This window comes from Dermacentor variabilis, chromosome 1 (genome assembly GCF_050947875.1).
Source record: "Dermacentor variabilis isolate Ectoservices chromosome 1, ASM5094787v1, whole genome shotgun sequence".
Lineage (NCBI taxonomy): Eukaryota > Metazoa > Arthropoda > Arachnida > Ixodida > Ixodidae > Dermacentor > Dermacentor variabilis.
Window position 1 is genome coordinate 257,430,865 of NC_134568.1, and position 27,164 is coordinate 257,458,028.

The following is a 27,164-nucleotide window of genomic DNA, read 5'->3' on the forward strand; positions in this document are numbered from 1 at the left end:
CTGATGCCACTTTAGAAATATCTTGTAATACGTATACTCAACCACTGAAACATACTTTCGTTATTAGCGGAGACCTTCCTTGCAATGGTGCACAATCGGAAGAGCAAATTCTATGGTTGTAATTCAAACAGGTCTCACATGTTCCATGGCATGTAGAAGGTATTGTACACGTTAGAAGTAAAGAAACATTTGCATGTCTTAAATGCAACACTGGCATTGTTGCGCACCTTTTAGGGCTGCGTGATGTTGTTCTCAATACAGTAAAACCTTGTTAACTCAGATTTCACGGGACTGAAAAAAAAAATGTCTGAATTAACCGAATGTCGAATTATCGAGCATATCAAGAAAACAATAAGCAAATGCATATTATGTCAACATGCTTTTATTTACTGAATGAATCAGCAAATCTTATTTCTATTTTGCACAAGAGCAGTGCAGAAGCTGCAATTCTCATTTCATGACTGATTAGCACTCGAAGCAGTGAAGGGCTCGCGACTTCCTTCACAGTGCGACCGAGGCGTGCGTCTTCATCTACCACACTTTTCACTACTGCGTGTGCATCCCGATTATTTTTTCGCCAGTGTCGCCAGGTTGCTGCCCATCGTGATGTAGACAGTGCTCTTCATCCTCGACAGCTTCGCAGTGAGTCAAAATGAAACTGCTGTTTGCCACAACCACTGCGGACGAAGCCAGTCGCTATCAACGTAATCATGGATGGCTACTATGCAGTGTTGAAGGCATGCGGCTTACATGCACACAGAGTCAAAGTGAAACTACTGTTTGCCACAACTGCCACAGACAAAACTGCAGCCGCTATTGTAGCGATCATGTATGGAAACTACGCAGTCGTGAAGTCACACGACATATGCAGTGCTAAGCGCAGTGGCAAACGACACATTCTGGCATTGAGGTCATTCACGTACGATTTCCACTGATGACTATGGTGATGCGAACTCTGCCGCTTAGTTTTGGTAGACGCTTAAAGCCGTTTTTGCTCTTTGGCATCACACATTTGCGGCGTTCATTTGCGGCGTTCTGCACTCGCCAAGCTCCGAGAGTAGTCCGAATTAACGAATGGGTGGCCAAATGCGTCCAAGTTAACGAGAATTTCATTGTATTAAATAATGCATACACCTGTTGGGACCAGAGGAAGAGTCCGAATGATCAGATTTTCTGAATTAACGAGGGTCGAATTAGCAAGGTTTTACTGTACGCGCTAACTCTCACAAATATTTCATAAAGTTTATGAATCTGGCCTCGTTTTACGATTTTACGAATGCAAATTTTATGAAAAAGATTTGTTGGGGTAGCAAAAAATGTTTTAGTTCTCTGTCTCTGCACCTTCCATTCCGAAAGTTGTCCGAATTAACCGATGTACGGCCAAATACATCCAAATTAACGAGAGTTTCATTGTAATAAATAACACATACGCCTGTCAGGATCAGAGAAAGGGTCTGAATAATTTGATTTTCTTAATTAGCGAGGGTTGAATTAACCAGGTTTTACTGTACATGCGAACTCTCACAAATGTTTCATAAATCTGGCCTCGTTTTGCGATATTACGAATGTTGTGCAAGTTTTATGAAAAAAATTTGTTTGGTTAGCAAAAAATGTTTCACTTGTCTGTCTCCGCACCGTCCGTTGGGAATTGCCGATGGTGAAAGGACGTCAGAGAGGTACATGTTCCTGAAGTAGGCAAAGTTTACAACACCAAACTTGCTGAAAAAGTCGCTGTGATCTATTAAAGAATTTGTTGCTTGTCAGTCTCTGATGTTTAAGTTTCCTGCACTTTTCGTGCATTACCTAAAACTAAATCATAATTAATAAAGTGTGTATACATCCCTCACAAAGGGTGTGCCCAGGGCATGATCTTAAAAGTCCTGAACCACCCCTTGGTCTTGGTGGAATAACATAGTCCATGAGTAGCATACGTTGCTGTGAACATCCCAGCCAAGTTTTGCTGTCGTACGCGGTGTCTGGAGCTCGCAATTGGAGTGCGTAGTCACCTTTCTTTCAAATGCTTTCTTTTCAACAGAAGCCTGCTCCTCAGTCTCTTTTGGATGTCTTATTTCGTAATAAAGTGGATTCTCATACGCGGCTGCATACGTAGCTGCATACGTAGCTGCATACGTAGCTGCAGTCTGTTACGTAGCGGAGATACCGCAGTTGCAGCGGAGTGCTGCCACAAGTCACTGGCTAATTGTACTGCGGCTCGCTGAGGACAACTGTGTTTGGCTGAGGTTAAGCGCATCGTAGACACCAAAATCAGAAATTTGAAATGTGCGCCATTGTGACATTTAGAATGCAGAACATTGTGGGCACACCCCGCTCCGCCGTAGCCTTCACAGTGCAAGGCATTGAAAAATAACTGAAAGCACGGCGTAGGGCATGTTTGATTGCCAATAACTCCGTTTCTGCTGAACACATTCAAGTACTTTTTGAGACAAAGTATTTCTGATAAAGCCTATTTTAACTTAAAATGCATTTCTCAAAAAGTGGTTCAGGGCCCCTTTAAAGGTGTGCTCTCAAGCCCCTCCCTCCGGTGCCGTGGCTGCATGATTTTAAGAATTTTGAAGTTCACAGGTTGGCAGGTATGGTTTTGCAATATTTTTAATTTCCTTCAGTGGAGTGCATCAAATGTGGTCATAATGGTACCACCAGCTTTATACTACGATATATGCACATGTTAGGGTAATAAATTTAAACATGAATAAAACTAGCTTGGCCATTTTTATCCGGGATGCCTTATTGGTGCGGATAAATCCAGCTTTGCCATATTTATAAACTATTTCATTTAAAATGGAGTTTGACACTGAGCTGAAAGTGCGATTCTCTGTGCTGAATCGGTCTTTTTTCCGGATGCCAAGACTTATGCCAAAAGGTCAAATCGCTGTTCTACCATTTATTATATTATTTAGGTACTCATGAAAGAAAAATCATGTTGGGGGGGGGGGGGGGGGGGGGACTTACGCTCAGAAATGAGAAAGCTTTCAATGTTGTTTGGGCACATGACAGTGAAAGGAACATAAACTTCAACACGGGCACACAGAGGCCATATGTGAATGTGCAGAAAATGTTGTTTAGAATTAATTTGATTGTGCTGTTAATTTTAATTGAATTGATTTAATTGAGCACTGAATGGGTAGTCCGAGTTGCAGGTACCTAATGGTGTTTTGCAAAAAAATTTCTTTTTTTTAATCTATTTTGGATTGTAGTGTATCTTTTTAGATTAAATTTCATTTCTAACAAGCTTTTTGTTGCTCTTTTTCAGGTGGTCAAGACGAGAAGAAGCAGAGTTCTATCGAGCAGTGTCTTGTTATGGTGTGGACTATCGGCGCCAGGAGCAGCGCTTTGTGTGGGATGGCTTTCGTACAGTGGGCCGCCTTGAGCGCAAACGAGATGACACTTTGACCGAGTACTTCCGTGCATTTCGTGCGATGTGCCGGCGTGTATGTGGGCGCAAGCTAGGCGAGGAAGATGGTAAGTTGCTTACCTATTAGCACATTGTCATTGGAGTCGTAAATATCTAACAGCAGACTGCCATTCTAAAAGGGCTCTAAAATTGTTAAGCTGGCCTCGTACATATTGAACTGTTTAGTCTTGTAATAAAGCTTGGTTGGTGCATTACGTGATTAGTAGCACTGCCGAAGCACTTGGAATAGCCACTTGAAACCAATGATGAGACAGCTTGTTTATTGGCATTCAAATTTTTCTCCTGCTGCTTTGGTATCTTACATTATCTTTTTTTTTTTTTTGCTGGTCGATTTGATAAGCAGCTTTTGGTTATGTGGCTTTCATGAATTTAACTTTAATGAGATGGGCAAAATTGGTTCTAGTTATATGAAATGTGTTAAAAATGTGGGCCAAAGAGAAATTTACTTGCCTGAGCTATCTTGCTGCTGGGATCACTGTAGGTCACGTGGTCATTCCGAGTTGGACGGTCCACAGATAACTTGAAGCACTTGTATATACTGTAAATGTGCGGTTGCCAGTGGGCCATCAAAGTTCACAGGGAACCCATTGCTGGGCTCTTAGAGGCATTATGCATTCATTTCTTTCCCATAGACCTGATTGCAAATGTATTTAATTTTTCTATATCGCCAATATATACTTCAAAACTTGGATATAATGAAGGTATTTCCATGTCAGATGCGACTTAGTTATAAAGTTTTAGGAATATTATACATTGAAACTGTGTGCTGTTGTAAAGTGGACATATTTCTCCCGTTTCCAGATGTGAATGAAGTTATTGGACTATTTTTTACAGGGACGCATGTGATTTGTTTTTGTAACTTTGCTTTCATAACCACAAGTGTTCCCCAACTGTACCAGCGTGCTATAGAGCATCCATGTTACTTCTAAGCCCAACTACATTTGAAAAAATAGTACAAGTACCTCGAAAAGAGTTACTTCAATATGCAATACAGTCAACATCCGAATTTTTAACTCCCTGTGGGGCCGAAAGAACGTAAAAAAAAATATATATATATAAAAAAAAATGCCTTCTACTGCCTCCAAGGGCTTGATCACCACAGGCATGTCTGGAATAGCTCTGAAGGCCTGCCAGCATGCTTATCAAGTGTATCGGTGCTGGTACTGTGACGGGAGACGGCGGGTGCACGCTTGTGTAATTAAGGAATATACACTAAAACCTCGTTATAACAAAGTTGAAGGGGGGTCTTAATTATTTTGTTATAACCATTAGTTCGTTATAGCCACTATCCATTTCTATCCATAATTAGCAAGCAAGGGCAGATGTACTCGCCACCAAATCTCACAGCAGCCTGCCACGCGAAAAGGAGAACAGGCGTCGCATGGAAAAAAAGGGAAAAAAAGACAGCAAGGAATTGCTACTTTATTCATGCCAAACGGCTCATTACTGATCGATCAACAGCACAGCAGCTGGCTGCTCACTTCACAGAAAAAAAGTCCTTGATAGATTTTTGCCGCGTCTTCTTCAGGCGAATGATGGCTTTTTCAGCTGCAGCCGCTATTTCGAGTTCATGCTCGCCGTCATCGTGAGCGCTAAAGAAGCAGTGCAGCAGGTCTGCTGCATCCAGCGCTTGTGTGGGCGTTGTTACGTCAGTTTTGCCAATACAGTTGCCGACTGATTTTCCGGACTCCAAAAATTAAGACATGCTCGATTATTCGGTCTGCTTCGCGGCAGCGCCATTCTCCCCATAGACCATGATGTATAACAACTTCCGAAAGTTCGGACGCCTTGCAACCTCTCGTCCGATTTTTCGGACGCTCCTTGAGCCAACTCGATCGAGAGCACCATGCACCGACTGACCGTTGCATGGTTCGACTTGCTGAACGCCGTTTTTGTTGGAATGGGGCCTTGTTGCTGCCCCACGAAGTGGCACTACTGCAAATCCCTGCTCATCATCATCGTTTCTGCCTGGTCTGTAGCTACAACAGTTCCGGTCTCAGCTTAGCATGCCATCTCGAGACAATCCAGCAGCAGATTTGTTTGTTTCTTCGCGCACAACGCTGCGAGTAGGCCAAGCTTTTCGTTTGTGCAACTAATGTCAGCGTGACGGCGTGGTGATGTTTGCATTGTGTAATTTGTCGAGGTTGTGGTGATCCAATGCGGCATACAGAAACATTGCGTCAAGTGTCTAATGGTGCCGATAGTGCCTGCACAGACTGCGCTGGGGAATGCCGGCAAGCGGGTGCTGGGAGGCCTAGGATTTGTCGCCTTCCAATGTGCTCCCTACTGACGCCGAAAATGTTCTGCCGTGACCTGCGCAGTGGTTGCATTGCGATTCCGGACACCGTCTCATTTAACAGTTTCACAGGTGCTGATACTGCTGTACTGACATGCGCAGAACACGACGACGGCAAGTTCATTCGTCAGGTTTCTGCTGCGCCGCCGGACAATGACTCCGAGTCGGAAGATGATGCACCATGTGCTACGCTGCCGTCGCATGCGGAGCGTGTACAAGCAGTGACTGTGCTTTCAGCCGCCTATAGTGACCGTACGACCCTCTCCGAGGTTCAGGCTTATCTGATTACGCGTAAACGGAACAGTGTGCAATGGCGCATTCACGATTTCTTCACGCCTACTGCCGAGTCTGAATAAGTGCGTGGAAATAAAGGAATCTTTTTTCTTAATCTGCGTTTTCGGACACCTGTTTATTCGGACATTTCCGCAGTCCCCGTGAGGTCCGAATAAATGGTCGGTGAATGTATCAGGCTCCAGGCTGTCGTCAACACATTCGTCACTGTCATTAGGCACCCCCGTCACCGCGCATACACTTTCCACCTACGCTAACTCTTCCGCCATCACCGCGTCAGCATCGGCACTGACGTACGTGCAGAAGGTGTTGCAGTTGGGCACAACGCCAGTGTCAAGTAGAGCGTCTCATGACGCTAGGGCTTGGTCGTCCGCGGCACCCTAATTGGCGGCAGCACCGAGGTCTTCGCTGTAACACCGCTGCTGCTTAAGCCAAATGAGGCATACCTGAAGCAGTTGGCGATCGTGCTTGCCGGTACAGCCATCCAAGCAGCCTGTAGCATCTCGATCGCCATGTACAAGTCGAACGTGGACTCGCGCTTTATGCTCATATTGAGCAGAATCCAGTCAATCACACGCTTGTGGTAGCCCAACTTAAAGGTCATGATAACTCCTTCGTCGAGGGGTTGCACAAATGCAGTGCTGTTTGGCAGCAAGAAGCATAGCTCGATGTTTTTGAGCTTAGCGGCAGTGTGGTGGGCCGCGCAGTTGTCCAGTACGAGGCATATCTTCTGGTTCAGCTTGCTCAGCCGCTCGTCCCACTCCCGCAGCCATTGTGCGAAAATTTCTCTCGTCATCCAAGCCTTGCGGTTGGACACATACCGTATTTACACGACTGTAAGTCGACCCGAATGTAAGTCGGCCCCCCCCCTGCCCCCATATCGCGTGACAGGAAAAATAATAATAATAAATGAAGAACATACCCGAGGGTGCATTCGATAACAAAAATTTATTAGTAGCTGACAGGGTCACTGGACTACTCGTCTTCACTAGCGCTGCCATCGTCATCCCTTCAACGCTTCCACAGCACGTTGTCGTCCAGCGAAATTCCACATTTGGCAAATAACCGCACCATGACATCTTGTGGAACAGCAACCCACGCCGAATGCACACAACCACACGCAGCCGTCGGGGAGGCTCTTTTGACAGGTCCGGTTGGTGTAAATTTGCGGTCTTCTGCCGCCAGCCACTTGTTGTACTCACAGCGGAGCAGGTCCTTAAAAGGCGAAGATCCGGGCTTGTTTCATGACCATGTCGCACTTCACTGGCAGGGACCGATCATGCATTTCAGCGACGTACGCTGCAAGTTTGGCCTACAGCTCCGGAAAGCGTCCAGACTTCGGCATGTGGGAAATTCCTCACTTGCCATCATAGGTGAAAATTTCGCTTCGCTGCAGTCGCCACCTTCGCACCACCCGTTCAGAAACATCAAACTTGCGGCCCGCTGTGCAGTGATTTGTTTCTTCAGCGTAAAGGATGGCAGCCCTCATGAACACTGCTGTGAATGAGTGCTGAATGATTAGTGGGCCTGGAGCACTCATGACGACTGAAGAAGCATGGAAGTAGCACATAGCCGGCAGTCAAGGGGAACGCTTCAAACCAATGCCTTTGGTCAAACTCTAGAGAAAAACCCGTGAGTGGTGTCTGCTCTTCCATGAACTACCGATACTCCCCGCAAGTGCCGTCGTTCTGAGGGTGCCGCTGCGAATGGAACAGTGGCGCTTTCATCAACTATCGACATCCCCCCATGAGTGTTGTGTGCACTGTAAAACTCTCAAAATGTTGAGAAACCCTTCCGATAAGCGAACAAGCACACAGAATAGTGAAAAGCTACGAGTAGGGCCATAGAGCAAGCATAGAATTGTAACTACATTGTAGTTCCCGTTGGTCTCGCTTTGCTGGCCGTGCCGTATTTTGGTTTTGATTGTAAGTTGATACTTCAGATTTTCAAATTTTAAAAAATGGGTCGGCTTACAATCCTGTAAATACGGTAACTCACTTGGAGATCTCGTTTGCCTTTGAAGCATCGTGGTGACGCACTTTTGCTGACCACGAGGGCTAGCACCTTTTCCGACCTATCTATGTTGGCACAAAGCAACACTGTTATGCGGACCTTGCTCTGCTTACCGCCCTGGCAACGTTCACTTTTGAGGGCCAAGGTTTTTTGCGGCAGCATCTGGTAGAACAGGGCTGTCTCATCTGCATTGAACAAATCCTTGGCACTGTATTTTTCTATTAGCTGTTAAACTTTTGTCTCCACCCACACCACTGCAGCTTCGCGGTCGACAGACTGTGCTTCCTCGCTGACAGCCCTGCCGACGATGTCGTGGCGCTCCTTGAAATGCTGCTGCCTGCCCACACTTGCTGCAAATTCGTCATGCCCCATGATGCAGGCGAAGCGTCTCGCTTTGTGCTGCTACAGTGCCCTACTCACAGCAGTGCCCCTTGCTCTTGCATCCAAAAACCACTTGAAGACCGCCTTCTCTACAGCTTCGAAAGTGAGGGCTTGCAGCTTCTTTTTGTCGCCTTTTACGCCATGTGTGACAGCACTGGTGACAGCTTCTTTGCTGCTCAAAACTGTCGACAGCGTGCTCAATGCTATGCCGAAATCTTCGGCCACATTTTTCTTCAAGCCGGACTCAACGGCTTTGAGCATAGCCACCTTCTGCTCGATTGATATCGTTTTAAGCTTCCGTTTGCCGTCGTCCATTTCCTTTCTGGCAGCGAGAACTTGCACGAACGAACTGATAAAAACACTGATATTGTTGATGTGCACGGAGGCAACAACAAGCCACAACAAAACCGTTGTCGTCGGCGCCCCACACACACGCAGCGGAAGAGCGGATGGGTCCACCAGTTCCACAGGAAAGGGGAGGCCGGGAGACGCGCACGGGAGACGTGAATGTAGCGTGCTGTACGACATTGACCTGACGGCTGCCAAAATGGTCAGTAAAAGCTCGTTGTGGAAAAAAAAAAAAAAAAGTCGACAATTGCATTACTTCCTAATGCAAAATTTGAGCGCAGCTCTTCAGCTGTTTCAGCTTTTTTATATACTGAGGCAAGTAATTCGAGCAAGATTTGTATGTACAGTTAAAACTTCTTATTCTTCACTTCTTCAAGAAACATTCCACTCCCGGTTCTTGATTGTCGTGAAGGTAGCTTTGTGGTCGGAGAAATAGATGGATATATGCTAGACTTGCTGCAACAATGCCTGGTTTGGCGAAGCACACTTCTGGATTCTGGCGGCGACTGTGCTGCGCCTCTGCTCGGGCAGCTCATTTAGCAACAGTGGCAGATGAAGGACTTCCACCGGTTGCCTCGCTCATGGCTCAGAAAGAACTGAGAATAAACTACTTATATAGGCAGACGGATTATATTATAATATAAACTGTCTGTAAGCCTCGGACAAGCTGTCTGGTGCGGAACATTTCGCACCAGCCGCCGCAAACGGAGCTTAGCTTCGTGCAGCTGCCTCGCTTATCGGGAGGCAGCGCGTAGGCGCATAGGAACGTTGCGCAGCGAAGAGATGGCAGTGACTGACTGATGCCACTGGCACTGCTAGCGAGTCAACTGAAGATGGCTTTGCGTTTCGGCTTGGGAAGTGCGCACTGTTATCCGCTGATACCGAGCCGGAACTTCGGTTGCGGCACACAGTAATTTTGTATCGACTCACTGCAAAATTTTCAAGAGTAAGGAGTGCTGGCTATATCACGAGTGGTGGACAATCTGATGGCGACCAGTTCACTGGCAAAAAACTAATCGGAACGTGCTTGCATTGGTCAAAGGCGTGTCTCGGTGTGGCCGTTTTGCGAAGGAAGTTGAGGCCTTCGCCACTGCGAGCGCTAATCAGTCATGAGATGACGAGAATTGCAGCTTCCAGTGGGCACTGCTCTCTTGCCAGGTGAAAACAGGATTTCCAAAGCATTCAGTAAATGGTTTATTGACACAGCAAGCATTTATTTGTTTGTTTTTTATACCCATGATAATTTGAGAGTTGATAAATTAAATTAAGCCACTTATTTCGGTCCCGTGAAATTCAAATGAACAAGGTTTTACTGCACCAGTGCTTTTGGTTCTTTCATTTTAACATATATCTGGCAGGTGCTGTTTTTTTTTTTCCCTCCCAAAGATTTTCCCTTCCACTGACCTTGATGAGAATCGCACCGAGGGTAGGTTGCCTATGCCAGACATCGTTTTCTCTGAAGAGGGGATATATGCACTACTCCTTAACATAGACACAAAAAAATCAGCCGGTCCTGATGGCATCCCAAATGAATTTCTAAAACGATACGTGGCATGGATATCTAAGTATCTCTGTATAATTTTTAAGGCGTCCCTGGAGCAGCACAAATTACCGTCTGACTGGCTGACAGCTCGAGTTGTCCCCATCTATAAATCCGGCAACAGACACAGCATCGAAAATTATAGGCCCATTTCAATTACCTCCACATGCTGCAAGATCATGGAGCATGTAATATCAAAAAGCTTGTTCAAATATTTGGAAAATGCTAATATCCTTCTTCCTAAACAACATGGTTTTAGGCAAAAATTGTCAACGGTTACCCAACTCACCGAAACCATACACGATTTTTCAAGCGTACTTAACGAGAAAGGGCAGTTAGATGCTGTTTGCCTCGATTTTTCAAAAGCGTTCGACCGCGTTCCACACCCAGAACTTCTTGATAAACTGCTTAGTCTCGGCGTTAACATAAACATTGTCAAATGGATTCAATCATATTTAGTAAGAACACAGTTTGTGGAAGTGAATGGTGTGACATCCGGAGTGTTGCCTGTAACGTCAGGAGTCCCTCAGGGATCGGTGCTGGGCCCTGTCCTTTTTCTCAGTTATATAAATGACATTGCAGACCAGATTATCCCCGTTATCAAAGTTCGACTTTTTGCAGATGACTGCTTAATGTATACCGCAGTATCCAGCCGCAATGACCAGACCGTCTTATTAAATTCCGCATTAAAAGAATTAGTGACTGGTGTACTAAGTGGAAAATGAAAATAAACTACAGCAAGACTAAGTATATAAGGGTAACCAAGAAGATAAAAAATATACACTCCTTCGATTATGAGATAGATGGTAAGGTCGTAAGCCGCGAAAATCACATTAAGTACCTCGGAATTACCATATCCAGTGACCTCAACTGGAAAGCACACATAAAGAACATATGCTCATCAGCTGAAAAAAAGCTCTGGTACTTAAAAACTTGCTCCTCAGCAAACTAAACTAGCTGCATATTTAACGCTTGTTCGTCCTACATTAGAGTACGCAAGCGTCGTGTGGGATCCGTTTAAAAAAAACCTGGTAGATAAAATTGAAAAACTTCAAAGAAGAGGGGCAAGATTCATCTTGTCAAAATATCGTTCAACGGACTCCGCAACTGAAATGCTCAGGAAGCTCAACCTACCGCCACTTTTCGAACGCAGAAGGATAGCTAGACTGAAATTTCTTTACCTGATTCGCCATAACTGGTTTAACCTTAATACACAGCAGTACATAAAACAGCGTCTGTCTCGAAGAGTACGAAGCAGCAACCTAGAGCAAATTCAACCCATTCCAGCACGAATAGATACACATAAGTACTCGTTTTTCCCAAGAACAATAGAGGAATGGAACGCGCTACCACCTGAATTACTAACACTAGACAATGTAAATAAATTTGAAACCACACTAACAAAATTCTTTACTTCGGTTAGAAGTACATAACTACTGCTTTAATAATGGTACTTTGTCGTATGTTCCTGGTTGAAACACACAATAATTCCAGCGGCAGTGGTAAAATTAATACCACCCTACTGCAATTTGTTTTTGCTGCTTCTTGATTTGCATTGTGCATTTGCCTGTGTGTATGCCTTATCTTGTTTATCTTGTTTATCTTGATAAAGTTTGCCAGTTGTCAATTGTGTAATAGCTCATAAGTTGCCTTTGGACAACTTTAACTATTCCTATTTAACTGTTTTTTAACATAATTGGTTCCTTTAGTCACCGTGGTGGCATTGGCAGAGCCGTGTAGAATATAAATATGATTTTTGTCTGTTTTCTTCAAAAGCAGGGACAGTAATTGATCGAAATTATATTGTTTTCCTTGTGTTTTTTGTCAAATGATTTTCTATAAATGCGATTGTGGGGATACATTGTTGGAGGACCTGTGCATTATTGTAGTGCATGTAGGCATCACAATAGGAACCTACATAACATCTTATTAATGTCTTATTGAATTGTGTTTATTCTACAGAGAACCTGCAGTACGTTGTTGAGCCAATATCTGAAGAGAGAGCCACACGCTGTTTGCAACGTATTGAGCTGCTGAGTAAAATAAGGGAAGAGATTCTGCCACATCCTGAACTGGATGAGAGGCTGAAACTGTGTCAGCCTTCTATGGACCTTCCTGACTGGTGGATATGTGGACGGCACGATAAAGATTTGCTCATTGGTGCAGCTAAGTAAGCGCTTTTGATTCCTACTTTAAAGCTTGTTGGTTTTTCTCTGGTTGCTTACAGGCCTTGGACTTTTGCCACTTCAGCCATTTCTCTCCTCCAAGAACAATTTCTGTGGTCTTGTTGTTCCTGAACTACATGTCGCTGCATTTTTCACAATAATGGAACATAGTGAAAAGAGATCTGAAAAGAGTGTTTAGCAAGTCAGTGCAGTTGGCGCAGCATAATTATATTTTCAGTTATGCTTTGAATGAAATGAAGTTGTCTTTAGACAGTCTAGTTTTTTTCTGTCTGAGCATAACTTCACTAATGCAAACCTGCCAACAACGTTACTGATTTGCTCTGGACACTCAAATTCCGACCAATCCTCCCAATCTTTTGGGCACGGTCATGAATCTCTTAAACTACTCCGACGCCACTGTGCCGGGGGTTGGGGGGGAAGGCTTTGTTGTCTTTGCAGCACAGTCACATTGTTATTGCCATTGCACGGTACGTAGCTATCCAAAATCAGATTTAAATTCATCATTTGTATGTGGGTGGTGTATGCCTAGCTTGGTCTAACTCTGCTTGCTTCAGATTGAAGCATGCTTTGAAGATTGGTGTCGTAGCGTTTCGCGCTCCATAGCTCCGTTGACACCATGGCATTCTCAAAGCCCCAAAAAAGTAGTTATAGGTGTTCTTCATGCCCTATACTTAGAATTCCTCCGTTTTGTGTCATCCAGGAAAAGCGAGCACTTAAGATTTCACACGACTTGTACATGCGAGCCAAACCTGGACCACGATGGTAAAGGCTATATAAAACCGCACATAGCATCAACTAAACACCACAACTTTGTTCATGCCACTGAGAAGCAGGGCACAGCAAACTGTTTCTTCGCCATCAGCAATGAAGACAGTGTTGTGAATGCCAGGCACCTTTTATGGGATTTCTTAGCAAAATCTGCTGCTGAGCTTAAGTGACCACATTGGGACATTTTGCTCAAGATGTCCCTAAAGTGTGGAGATGCATGGCACAACGAATGTGGGTTTCATAGGCAGTCAGCTGGCATTTAGATCAGTGCTGTGCACTTAGTTCGGTCGCGCTTTGGAACTTCGCGTGCAGCCTCCTTTTACAGCGGCTGGTTTGAAGTGCTCGTTGTAACACTACAGTCCTTTTGAAGATAGTTGTTATTTCTGGACAAAGTTCCAATAGGCAGCATTGAAAAATCGTAAATGCTGTGAAATGTGGTTGTTATAACCGATAGATCATTATATCTGGGATTGTTGTAAGCGCGTTTGACTGTAACCGGTATTTTGGCTCGCACGGCTACACTATAACCGGTATGCACATATATTGAGTTATATTGGATGTGGGGTTCTCACACCCATGCTCTTGGGACAAAGGAACGACAACACAGTAGTGCAAACAATCACAAGAGCATTTATTGCACCTATCATAGATCATTGCCTGCTAGCCGAGTTGCTATCCACAAAACATGCCGATGGGCGCGCGACAAATCTAGAAGTCCTACTCACCGCAACTGGATAGCGAGCGAATATGTTCGCCCCATGCCTGGACTCCAACGCCTGGTTGTTCGCGTGCACGGTCATGTGAACGGTGGCGCGTTCGAAGGATGCCACGCGAGACTGTCTCGCAGAAGCATGGATCGGCGCCCGCGCGGGACGTCCGCGGCGCGTGCCAGCCCGCAACCCAAGAGAGAGCGTGTTCTCCCCTGCGCCCCCAAGTAACCCTGCCGTGAGGTGGCGTTAGCAGCGCAAACACTTGCGCCATCTCTCGCACTGTGCTTCAACCACACGGATAGCTGCGGGCGCCAGGCCACGTGGCGAAGCCGCACTGCAGGAGATGGGAGCTATGCGGGAAAACAAGATATCAGGGGACGCTTGAGAGTCGCGCATCCCCACAGGGAAAAATGAGATTAAGGAAAGACCACGTTATATCTGGTCCTGCACTATAATCGGTTACGTTGCAAGTGGTCTGAGCCGTAGTAAGAACGAGTGAACAAAAGTATCTTGAAGCTATGTGGAGGTTTCGTGACAGCTTCTCAGAGAATTTAGCATGAACATTTGTCACTTCTAAACTTCATTTTGGAAGGAGTGTGCTGTGTTCTGATGTTAAATTATGATAAAAATGTTTTTGTTTTGTATCTTGTTTAGTACCTTTTGTTGTACCCACGCCTGCGGTTATGTTATTGTCTTGGCAACTCAGGATTTTATTTTTTATATGCAGGTATGGCTTAAGCAGAATGGATTATCATCTGCTAAATGACGGAGAACTCTCTTTCCGTGAAGTTGTTCGTGCGCAGTCTGCATCTAAACCTCCTGTGATGATTGTTGGCCACCATGGGCACCCTTTCCCTGTGGCATCTACTACAGGCAAGTCTCTGTCTCACCCGCTCTGTGCTATATAGGACTTCATCAATTCCAAGCGTTACATTTTTCTTGTCCATGTTGACCAAAATGAGTGTCTAAGAGGTCAGGGGGGGGGGGGGGGGTTGAGTGAATTGGATCATAGCAGATGCATAGGGCATCATGGAGTCTGAACACGAAATGTAATTTTATTATAAACGTCAAATTTGACATTACAAAGGCTTTTTGTGCAGGCTGTCTTATTTTTTTTCTTTTGCAATCTTTTGTTTTGAAAAGAGAGAGGGGCTTATATTCTAGAAAATTTAGCTTATATGCCCTTTGCTGGAAAATTCCTACGATTAATGCTTATTAAATTGTGTTGGGCGGAAGCATGAGTAGAGTAAGCATGTTGGAAGCAAAGGAACAGAGCTGTGAAAAAGCTTAAGCCCTCGCCCTCCATATGACGTACAATAATCGACACATCAACAGACAAGTAAATTGCTAACACCACAGATACCAATGGACATGAAAAACAAAAAGAAAAGAAAAAATGAGGAGGTCATTGTTTGATAAGTGTAATCCTTTCTCTCTCTCTCGCACCGCCAAGGGTACGAGTGCGATCGTGTGTGCATGCAATTGAGCGAGCTAAGAATCAGCAGAAAGCAAGACAATAGCCAAATCAAAACGAAAACAGGCTGATAGTGGTTATGGACGACAACAGTCCAAGCTATAAATTTCAAACGCTATGCTTTTAGAAATGTGTATTTTACCTATTTTCACCATTTATACATCTCTATATATATTTTATTTAGTTTCGTTATAATTTCTTAGTTTTGCTTCCCGGGCAAGCCTGCACGTGACCCACTCAACACAAGTTCACAGTGTATAGCCAAATCGTCATCGCCATACTTCTCCAATTTTCTTTCTCCATGTGCTGTTGTTTTTATTCACTGTCGGTGCCTGGCTGTCACCGCCTCAGTATGGCGGACAGCTCCGTCAAGTGCCATACTTTTCCTGACTATTGCAAAAAGTTGGACATCATGCGGATATAAAGTGCGGAATGAAGCAGGTAGGTGCTGCCAAGAAATTGGGTTGTCTAGAAAGATAATCGGTGGTATTTGGACCCAACAAGAGAAGCTTTTGAATGAAGTGCCAACCGCAGCAAGCAGATTGAAACTGCGCAAGTCATCCCATCCTGCCTTAGAAGAAGCACTTCTTTTGTGGATGCAGGATGCTCGGAGCAAGAACACAGTGCTCAGCAGACTCTTGGTTCAAGCCAGAGCCAGGCAGCTTGCATTTGGCCTTGGCATTGATTTTAAGGCCAGTCAAGGATGGTTTGACCGCTTCAAGCATAGGCACGGAATCAGCTACAATGCTGTTTGTGCTGAAAACAAAGCTGCCGACGAAAATGCCGTAACGCAGTGGAAAGATGAGACATTGCTGAGAGGAAGAAAGGCTTGCGATATCTTCTACCTGGATGAGTTGGGAATATTTTTTAAAATGCTCCGTGGAAAATCGTTTGCCCTTGCTAATCAAGATTGCAGTGGAGGCAAAAAGTCCAAAGATTGTATTACAGCTGTGTTCTGTACTAAATGGATGGAACTGAAAAAGAAAAAGTTCTGGTTATCTGCAAGTCCAAAAACCCACACTGCCTAAAGAGCCACTGTGCAAATGTAGAGTTCACTGCAAACAAGGCTGCATGGATGACAGCTGAGATTTTTATCCAATGGCGGACTACTTTTGATCAGAAGGTGGCATTGAAAAATTGGAAAAATTCTCATGTTTTTAGACAGCTGTTCAGTATACACGAAAACCCCACCATTGAAAGCTGTTGAGCTGAGCTATTTCCCACCTGGCTGCGCATATTTGCTACAGCCTCTGGATCAAGGGGTCATAAGAGCTGTTAAAGGAATGTACAGAGGACGGCTTGTTAAACGGCTGTAGTTTGATATGCTGGAGAAGCAGGAAACAACAATCAACGTGAGGACAGCAGTTGAAATGCTAACTGGCTCCTGTAACGACATTAAAGGGCCCCTCACCAGGTCCGGCCATTTTGAGCCGTCAGGTATAGAGCATACATTGCATGGTAACGATCGAGTTTGCAAAGTATTGCATCACTATGCGCTGTGGAAAGACCTGAAATTTCAAACCAAAAACCGTTTTCCCTTCTCCTCGCGGCCGCCGTGCTCCAAGCTGTGGATGACGCACACATACTAGTGCGCCTACGTACACGTGTTTGCACTGTGGCATTGCTCGTAGTGACATGTGACTTCGAGAAATATTCAAAGCAACATCTGTTATTTGTGTAATATGTTGCTTGAACAGACGATTTAGAGCTTAGAGAAATAATAAAACACACAAACTGAATGTCTGCAAGCTTTTTTTTTTTTTTAATTATGCACTGCAGCAAAAGAGATGTACTTCCGTTTCATCTGCTTGTTCTCAAGCAGGAGGGAAAAGCAAGGAAAAAAAAAAAGCGGTGCTCGTGATGTATGCGTCACGTGAACCTCGAGGTCCAGTGTGGGAGAACGCAGGGAAGGAATTTCACTTGCAAAGGCGAGGCGGGCCAAGTGGAGGGAGCGTATATCTTTGCAGTGAAGTTTGCCTTCTCAAGTCATGAGTTCGCGGCACTGAAATATTTCTGTCTCGGCTAATAATGAGCTAATTTGAACAATTTTCGAGGCAGAACACTCCCTAAAGGACACATAACAACTTCCAGTTTATAACCAAAATTTGCTATGGGGCCTGGTGAGGGGCCCTTTAGCAAGAGCACTTTGAGAGGGTGCTCCCGTAAAGCGGATTTTAATCTGCAGCCGGAAGGCACAGACGAGGACATTGCTCATGAAGACTTCGATTATGTGAGTGAGGAGCCTGAATCTTGGTCCATCATTCAGACGAACTTCAATGAGTCGGGCACTAGTCAGTGCTTTGTTGAAGTGGATGACAGTCTTGCTGTTAGAGCAGACCTCGGTGATGAGAACATAATCAGGATGGTGAAGGAAAATGAGAAAAGTGAAGACAGTCTTACGGGTTTGTCTGACAATGAAAGTGATTGTGCAGCACCAATGACTTCTGGGGAGGTCATGAGAGTATTTGGAGGAATTGGGACTAGATACAGCTTTTGACCAATGACCATGAAGGAACTCTTGACTGGAAGAGGCTGTGCTGAAGAACACTGTCAATGCAGCCATGAAGCAAACCAACCAACAAATGTCAAATAATCAACCTTTTTCAACTGTTATAGCCTTCTTTTGTGCTCGTTTTAAATGTATGGTACCAATATCAAAATAAAGGCTGGGTAGAAAATGAGAAATTGGTACCCTGCTATAAGAGACCTCTCATATAAGAGACATAAACTGCCGCCCGGTATGTGTTTCTTATTAAGGGGTTCAACTGTATTGGTACAAAATTTCATGACGACTCTACTCATCAACAGGAGGTAAAGGGTTAAAGGGACACAAAGGCCAACATTAAGTCAATTTAAAGTGATAGGTTAGTGCTCAAGAATCTAAGGTGTCAATAATATTGTGAACTGAGTCTTGATAATCGGGAAATTGAGGTAAGTGCAGAGGGGGACACAATTAGAGACTCGTCCGCGATATTCAAGTGCTTGCCCAATGACGAAAGCACTATCAAGTAATTACTTTGCACGTGGAAAAAAAAAAAAAAAAAGAAAAATGACTTCCAGTTTGAACAGTAAGGAGTAGTGTTTATACAAAAAGAAAACAGAAGGGAAGAGTTAGTATAATGCACAGTGAATAATTTCTGTGTCACTTAGGGAATTTCGCAAAGGCACTCGGGGAAAACCTTGAAAACTCGGGGAATTTGGAAATGTCAACTTGGTAGACACCCTGAATTAGTTTCGTCAGTACCGTTGGGGTCGACTTCACAAAATTGAGGTTGTTGCACATATTTTGTGCAGTATACGAAGTTATTTGGTATCTTTGGTAATTAAATGTTTTAAATGGCCCTTTCTCATTTTTTTGATCGATTTCAGAGTGCGTTTTTGTCATTCCTGTGAAGTTTGAATTACAATATATTATTGCGTGCCTTTTGGACCTCCTTTCCTTGGAGCATGAAATGTGATGCTTGTTACTGTGTGAATTATTTTCTTATTGTTTCTCTAACAGCTAACTTTTCTCCACATTTTTCTAGTGGATGTTGCAGTGCCAACCATATTAAAAGCAGCTGTTGACAGCGACCTAGAAGTGTGCCCAGAGATGGTTACTCAAGCTGCTATTCTTTCTCAGCCAGTTGACACTAAGGTCAACAATTCGAGTGCAAATGAGATGCCTGCCTGTGAAACTTCGGGGGAAGCTGATAAGTTGCCTCTTAGCGAGGAGAGTGTATTGCAAGTGGCAAAAACACAGGATGAAGATGCTGTCCAGCCAGAAGCTGTAAATGTCAAGCCTGAAGAAGCTGGCTCACCTAAAGTTTCTTTTCAAGAAGATGAGACATCAGACAAAGAAGAGCATAGCCAGAAGTCTCCGGAACACGAAGAGCATTCTAAGAAAAACAATATTGAAGAGAAACTTGTGCACACAGTGGAAGGCAATGAAGTAAACAATGAGATGGCACTTGTAGCTGATGAGCCTTCCGAAGTTCGGGCTCTAGAGCAGCCATTTGAGGAAAGCAGGACAAGGGAACAGCCTGTTGAACTAGATGAGCTGCCTTTAGAACAACCAAAGAAAAGTGAAGAAAAGAGTGTGGACGTTGTTCCTGAAAAACAAGATGAACCTGATAAAGGTTAGTCATATACCACTGTAGGCTTTACATATAGACCTTAGGAAAAATGCCTATGCTGAATGTGAGTAGCGAGCTTACTGGCTTTATGCAGCTGTGATAACTGCTTGTAAATTATTGTAGAGTTGCATGAAATATTAGGTTTTAACAAGCCTTAATTTTGTTTGAGTAATTATTCTCAGACGTCATTTCAGAGGTCATTTCAGAGGTCATTTGAAATTGCAGCAAGCATCTAAAAATATATCTGCTTGAATCAAATTTTTTTCGGCTACTGTTGAATATTGGCATAAAAAGGTTCAATATCATGTTATTGAATAATTTTTTTTATAAAAGGAAAGGTTTATTTGTAGTAAACTTGGGGCAAAGGCCTGTCAGAGGAGCTTTTTTTTTTGTCTCGAAATAGTATATGAGGGTAATGTCTGTGTCTTAGTGTAACTTGGCTTAAGAGGGAGAATGACAGGCTGAAATAAGTGGTTCTTGAAGAGTCTTGTGTGTGTGAAGAAAGTTGATGGGAGGTGGGGAGTGCAGAGAGGGACAGGCAGACCAGTGCAGCTGTATTATGTGTGGTTGTAACTATGAAAGCTGACTGTGACATATTGCTTCAGTGGGCACAATAATGCAATCCAAGGTGAATAGTTATTATTCAAACAAAAATGAAAAATAGAAGTGGCATGTAAGATTTAAAAATTGATACCAACAACACCCTGATAACATTTTGACTAAATTAGTCTTTATTATATTATAGCAAGGGTGGTCATCCTGCACAGAGTTCAATTTGCTATGCTCCTGTTTTCTCCACAACCTTTTGCGTAAGCGAGAAGTATGCAAATAGTTCAGAATGTGGATATATATGTAGATAAAAATGGGAAGTTTAGGACATAGAAGTTTACATTAAGTGTGAAGTGCTGAAGCACTGCGTCCTCTCGTCACAGCTTTTCTTTTTGGCAATTGGCCCTGCTGAGAATGAGGCTTAGACCAGTACAGCTTTTAGAAAAATAGCAAAGGCTGAGGCTCCACCCATGCTTGGCTTTTGTTCATGATTTTCTGTCTGCACTGTATGTGAATGAACTATTTAGACATCTAATTTATTCGTGGCAGTTCTGATCCTCATTCTCTTTTCACTTGATGCTGCACATTTTACTTGCAGTTCTTTCTGAGCCTACTGGGGTTGAAACAACAGAAGGAAAGTCAGTGGACATAAATGATGTTGAACCCAAAGATGAGGAACCCCAGAAGACAATTACTGCTGAAGAGAGCCAACAGGAGCAGCCTGCTTCTTCTGACAACTCTATTGTGCAGGGTGCTTCGTCTGTGTCACTAGGGTTTGCACCATTGGAGATGTCTGTGCCAGGAGTTGTGCCTCCACCGCCTGTAGAAGATGACAATTCAAAGACTGATGTTGAAAAGACTGATACGGAGCAAGACCCTGTTGAAATGGTTCCTAGTGGCACAAAGATGCCTCTCTCTGGATTTCCACCATTCCGTGTTCTTACTCCTCAGTTGACTGAAGAATCTCAGGTATGTGCTACTGAGGTTTGACAGACATTGTTTTTTGACATTTTTGTCCCTTTATACACTTAAAGGGACGCTAAAGCGAAACAATAAATCAGTTTATACTAATGAAGCATTGTTTGAGAACCCTGCAGGCAGTCATTTAAAAAAAATAGTTTGATTATTAGATGAGAAAATGAAGGTCCAAGTATCAGTATTTGAATTGCACGCCAAAACTCCAGCGCCGGTACGCCAGCGTGACGTCAGGGATTCCAAAGTATGTTTTAACATTTGGGCTGCGTTGGCTGAATAAAGGTTCCCGAAACTTGCCATGTTTAATATTTGGTTCCTTTAGAACACAATGTAGTCAATCTGTACCGCTATATATAATTAGTAGGCTCTAGAAGATGCCATCAAAATCCAAGACGTCACAGCCCCCAGATGCGGGAACCTAAGTAGGTGTCGCCACCCGTATTTCGTTCTTGTGCTTTTTCTTGCTTACCAAACGTCTTATTCTCTTAAGAGTGGTGTTTTTGGTGTTGTAGAATGGTAATTTACTGATGCAGAAGAAATCATTTTTCACATTAGTGTCCCTTTAAGCTGACGTGCAAGGATAAGTAGTACATTTTATCATTTGTGATTGTGTCACTTATTTGTTTTTATAGTATAAGGTTTAATCTTAGCATGCAATTCTGCCTAATCTATCATGATGCCACTAAAGTGGCACTTGCTTGCGAGCACCTTCGTGGCTGTTCTAACAGTCAGAACTTTGACTTCAAATCCAGAGTTCACAATGAGTTGTTGCCACTGTGGTGCATGTCAGTGGGGGCAAGCTTTGAATCTTTCCAACTGAAGGTGCTAATTCACACCCATTTGTAACGGTGGGCCACAATTAACAATAGGCCACACTCGTAGAGAGTTCCATACAGCTGGGGCAAATACAGGTGGGACAAAACAAGAAATGGGGGAGCCCACCTCATGAGGCTTCTATGCTTTCTACCATGGGGAGGTGAGTTGCCCACGATGGCCGAGCATTGCAGGGAATGCCCGGCAGCAGTCTCCACAACTGAGGCATGTTGTGGCCACTTGGAAGCTCTTCAGAAGGAAAAAAAAAAAGGAGTGAGAGGGGGGGAGCAGCAGTGGGGGACCAGTGTGTCTCTCTCTCTTCTGTGGATAGCCTACACTTACAAGAAGCGGGAAGGAGGGAAAACGGTGCCTTTAACAACGTCATTGCAGTAAGACACTAAAGGCAGCAGGAGTGGCGAGAGTGCCTTCTTTATGTATCCTTTCTTGCAGTGTACAGTGCTAGTGCAATGTTAGAAAAGGGCATTTTGGCTTTCGTCCTGCTCGCTAGTTGTCAACCTTGCTTCTATCTACAAAAGCAATACTCAGCCATGCTAAACAGATGTTGTGTTTCTCCTTTTGAGTTTATTTTTGACCTTTTATGCTTGACAACAGCACAGGGTACTGTTTTTGAGCTGTTGGTCAAATACAGCTTTTGTCAAGAATATTTGGCCGAATTAATACAGAAAGAATGTAGGCTACGAAGTGTATATTGGATCATGAATTGCAATTCCACTGATCCAAAATTTGGGGAAGTGAGGGGAGCACTTGTCCTCGCAGTCTGCACCTTCAGAGTGCTGGGACGATGTTAGGGGCCTACGCGTCATGTTGCGCATACTGTTTTGACAGAGTGTTAAAAGTGTAGGTTTTTATTGCTTCCTTTACCGCGCAGCAAAGATCAGCGGGATGCATGCCTTGCTTGAACACCTTAGCAAATACTCTTCTGATCAGCATATATTGCGTTGTAATGCAGGAAGCAAATTCACAGCAGGATGACGTTTTAAGTCAAGAGAGTTTCAACTTGGATGGAGAAGGTGGAACAGAGCCACCAGTTGTACACTTCATGGCTCACTCAACTCGCAATCCTGTTCGGTGGCCAAAGGTAATATGCCAGATGATATACAATTTTGCATGGTTATGAGTTGTAAATCTGTTGGTTTTGCCTGCACCATTGTGAACAAGTTCATGGCAGGGCATGAAAAAGGAAGAAATAGTATACCTTGAATTCAGCTAGCATGCGCAACACAACACTGAAAACAAACACTGATGTGTAGACGCACTGCAGACCTTATGCTTGTGTGCCTAATGTACATCATTAGGTTTAAGAGGTGGGTTGCAGCACAATGACAGGTTCCAAACTGCAAGTATGGTCAGCTTGTGAAATGTTTCGTCCTAAAGACAACAGAAAACAATGTCCCGTGGATGCTGGAAGCAAAAACTAACAGAGCAATTTGTAAAAGGTTGGAATGGCATGGTCGGTTCTCACAATGACAAAAGTAACCATGCTTATGCTACGATGATCAGACAGCACATTCGAAAAGCAACATCCACTGTAGAATGTCAGTATCTTATACTGAGGTTGTGTCTTTGTTCGTGAAGATGTGGGCAATTTTCTCTTTCTTTTCTTGGTTTTACATAGCACACACACACAAATGTATGTGCATGCACAAATGCCCACACATACAGAAGCACACAATACAAACGTGTATGTGCACACTCGGTGCTCACAGATTGACAGAGGCATGTCTAATCAAAAGCAGCATTGGTTTGATCAGTACGAACAGCTCAATTGTGGATGGCAAATAAACAATATATTGGTGTATATGTGTGTAAAAATGCATGTAAAGAACACACCCAGCTTTGCGTTTACTCGGCAGACATGTGAAAGTGGGGGTTTCAATGGCATGGGAGATGCTGTTAAAAATTTTTTTAAATTATTATTTGTGCTGGAGGTTTGAAAATTGAGTCAATTAGAGTGTTGTTCAAGTAGATTTTGAATATGTCATTAGTTTTTGTCTAGCTGCTACATTCCTTGAGTTATAGCCTACACAACAGCATAATATAGTGAGCTTTGCAGACACTTTCTGGTGTATAAAACTTTCAGAAAAAAATCATTGTGCTGTAGCTTATTTAGCTTTTCATAGACTGCGAAATGCTGATATATATCCAAACAGCATGTACAATTAGTGGAACTATGCAAAAAAAAAAAAAAAAAACATTAGGACACGTGACAAATTTTTTTCACAATCCTATGAAATATAGCCTTGTGCTATTACAACTAATACTGAGAGATACTGCAATTTTAAGTAGATATCAGCATTATACATATCTTATACATATCTTATACAGATGTATGCCAAATTTTGTTAGTATGGGACAATTGTAACTGCACAAGGTTATTCTCATGAGATTATGAAAAAAAAAATTAGTTGAAGTGCACTGATCTTTTTTTGCATAGTTCCACTAATTGTGCGTGCTGTTTGGTTAGATATTGGCACTTTACAGTCTACAAAGAGCTAAATAAGCTACAGTATGATGCTTTTTGTGAAAATTTAATACACAAGAGAGTGCCCACAAAGATAACTAAATTTTGCCATTGTGTTGGAGATAACTCAAATGTAACAGCTAGAGAAAAACTAATGACATATTTGAAGTCTGCTTGAAGAACTCTATAATTGGCTCAATTTTCGAACCTATAGTGCGCATAATAATAAAAAAAAATTCTCAGTAGTATTTTCCCTTATGGCTGTGTGCTGTGTCATCTGCTGCACTGTTGCTTCACACTTTCATATTGGCACTACCAATAAGGAGTGTGCAGGAAAATTATGAACTAGCCCTAAGCTTTCCTGCATCTTTCAAAATGAATGGCAGGGTGCAGCACCTCGTGAACTGGTTCAGGTGGTGCAGGTGAATTGAATGGACCTTCCATTGTATGGCTTAGGCATGAGAGAGTTTTAAATTAGGGGACGCAAGCGGCTTGCCTACGTAAACCGCTTGCGTCTCCTAATCTAAACTCTGTGTTATCACAGCTCACCTGTATTCTGTATTCTGTAGGTTGAAGGCAAGTCATATACTAATGCATTGGAAATTATCGTTTCAGCTAAAGCTCACTAGAACTTTTTCACATGAATGAGAATGCCATTGTTGAACTGTAAACTAGGTCATTGAGCAGCTTGATGGTATTTACGTTGCTGTCAATAAATGTACCTCATTCCTGAGCATCTGCTCCAATTTTATAATGTACTTTTACTCTCCCAATATTTAACTAGGGGTGGTAGCTTCAATACAGCATTAGTTAGGTGGTCATTGGCATGTGTGAAATTGGGTACGTAACAACTTTGCTATGGGTAGTTTGAACAGTTATTCGGGTGATAAAGCATGCTGATTGCAGTGAACTGGCAATATGCTGTTCTCCAACATCACATTTTTGCATGAAAAATGCGTAACCTTCGTATTAGCTTTAAAGAAGAATGAAATGTCAAGCACTCAGCCTAGAGCTGTGTCATAGCCTCCTATATTTTTTCATGTCTGTGCAATGGTGCAGTGGAAACTGTCCATTGCTATCTCCCTTCCGCCTCGGTTTACACCTCGGTTCTCCACGTGAGGTACTCGCACCCCATACTTGCCACATCACATACCAAGCATAGCTACACGTCGAGGCACATCGGAACACCCACCCATATTGGACCCTCAAGCAAGAATTGTGCTGTTTCCGTTGGGTTGGCAGCAGGTTTATTTACTTTTTTTTTGCTTGAAATATCAAGGCTACATGACAGAATTTTCGATCCGCAAACTGGGCGCCGAATGCAATGCCATGCTACTCGACTGTATGTAGTCGACACTTCAGTTCCTCTGACTTCAAGAAAGGTTGTAAAATTCGCAGACTTGAGAAAGACACTGTGCTCAGTATTTTTTAAGAATATCTGGCATACTTGCAGCCTCCTTAAAAAAACACATTAGTGAAAAAGTGTGAGGCCGGTACGCTAGTCAAACCACCACTGCTGAAGAGAAGAGCAGTCATTGATGCCATCCAAATGGAGTTGTGTTTGCATCTGCTCGACGACTTGCTGATTGTGGACGTTGCCTTTGAAGATTTGTGACCCGTGGATTGCACTGCTACCAAACTGTTAGCCACCCGAGAAAAACGGTGCTAGCGAGTGCTGCGTCACTGTGACTGTGCAGGTTGACAGAGCAGTGCAGGTGTCCTCACAATCCTCGGATTTGGCAGTGTATTAATAATGAAAGTGGAGACGCAAAGAACGACACCTAAGTGTGTGTACATTAAGTGGCTAAAGGAAGGGCGCTTTGTGTACTCGCCGTGGTTGCTCAGTGGCTAAGGTGTTGGGCTGCTGAGCACGAGGTCGCGAGATTGAATCCCGGCCACCGCGGCCGCATTTCGATGGGGGCGAAATGCGAAAACACCCGTGTGCTTAGATTTAGGTGCACATTAAAGAACCCCAGGTGGTCGAACTTTCCGGAGTCCTCCACTACGGCGTACCTCATAATCAGAAAGTGGTTTTGGCACGTAAAACCCCATAATTTAAGGGTGCTTTGTTCCTGCATTCCTCGAAGTCGTGGAGAGCCCGAAGGAGAAAGACCTGGCTGCGTCAGTATTAGAAGAACAAGTTCAGAATTTCGGGAAGAAACCAACGTGCTCTGATCTGACAGTGCGCCATGAAGTGGTTTTGTGTAACCTCTCAGCTTGTGCATAAAAGTATATAAGGAGTGCAGGCATTCTTCGGTTTCCCAGTGGAAGCACTCTGCAGCGTTTTATGGGCTCATCAAGTGAAGTTGTTGTGAACGATCTCGTGAAGCAAAGGCTGTCAATCGTGCAAGCCAACCGTGAGCCAGGGCACCTTGTTGATTGTAGACGAAATGCGCGTGAAACAACAGCTACTTTAACATAAGCAAAAAGATGCCTCTATCTGCGAAGTAGACTTTGGTGGGGGTTTCCCTAAAGAAACAACAAATAAGCCTTTGCTGGCCAGCTCGCTTGTGCGCTTTGTCCTCAACGGTCCTTCAGTTTCATTAAAAATTCCCGTGGCCTACTTTTTCATGAAAAATTAGACTGGCCACGAGCTACACACACTCATGGGACACATCCTGATGGAAGTTGAAGACTTTGGATTTTTCGTCCTGTGCATTGTCACTGACAACCGCAAAATCAAGGTCTTGGCTTTCCAACTCCTATGCAACGGAAGCAGCAGGCTTTGCATTGAGTACCCTGGACAACCAAATTGAAAGCTTTTTCTAGCATTCCATCAGTGGCACTTCA

The 27,164-nt window shown here is 43.7% G+C and overlaps 1 protein-coding gene across 13 annotated transcripts in view; it reads left to right on the forward strand.

Annotated features, from left to right (window-relative positions):
• The window catches only part of kis (chromodomain helicase DNA binding protein kismet), a 209,878-nt gene that overhangs the window by 115,584 nt on the left and 67,130 nt on the right, over window positions 1-27,164 (forward strand). For all 13 annotated transcript variants that reach the window (XM_075673530.1, XM_075673529.1, XM_075673528.1 and 10 more), the window contains 6 exons: window positions 3,272-3,480; window positions 12,265-12,472; window positions 14,694-14,839; window positions 18,968-19,558; window positions 20,703-21,073; window positions 22,863-22,991. In XM_075673530.1, coding sequence (XP_075529645.1) covers window positions 3,272-3,480; window positions 12,265-12,472; window positions 14,694-14,839; window positions 18,968-19,558; window positions 20,703-21,073; window positions 22,863-22,991 — 1,654 coding nt within the window. The remainder of the gene's footprint in view (window positions 1-3,271; window positions 3,481-12,264; window positions 12,473-14,693; window positions 14,840-18,967; window positions 19,559-20,702; window positions 21,074-22,862; window positions 22,992-27,164) is intronic.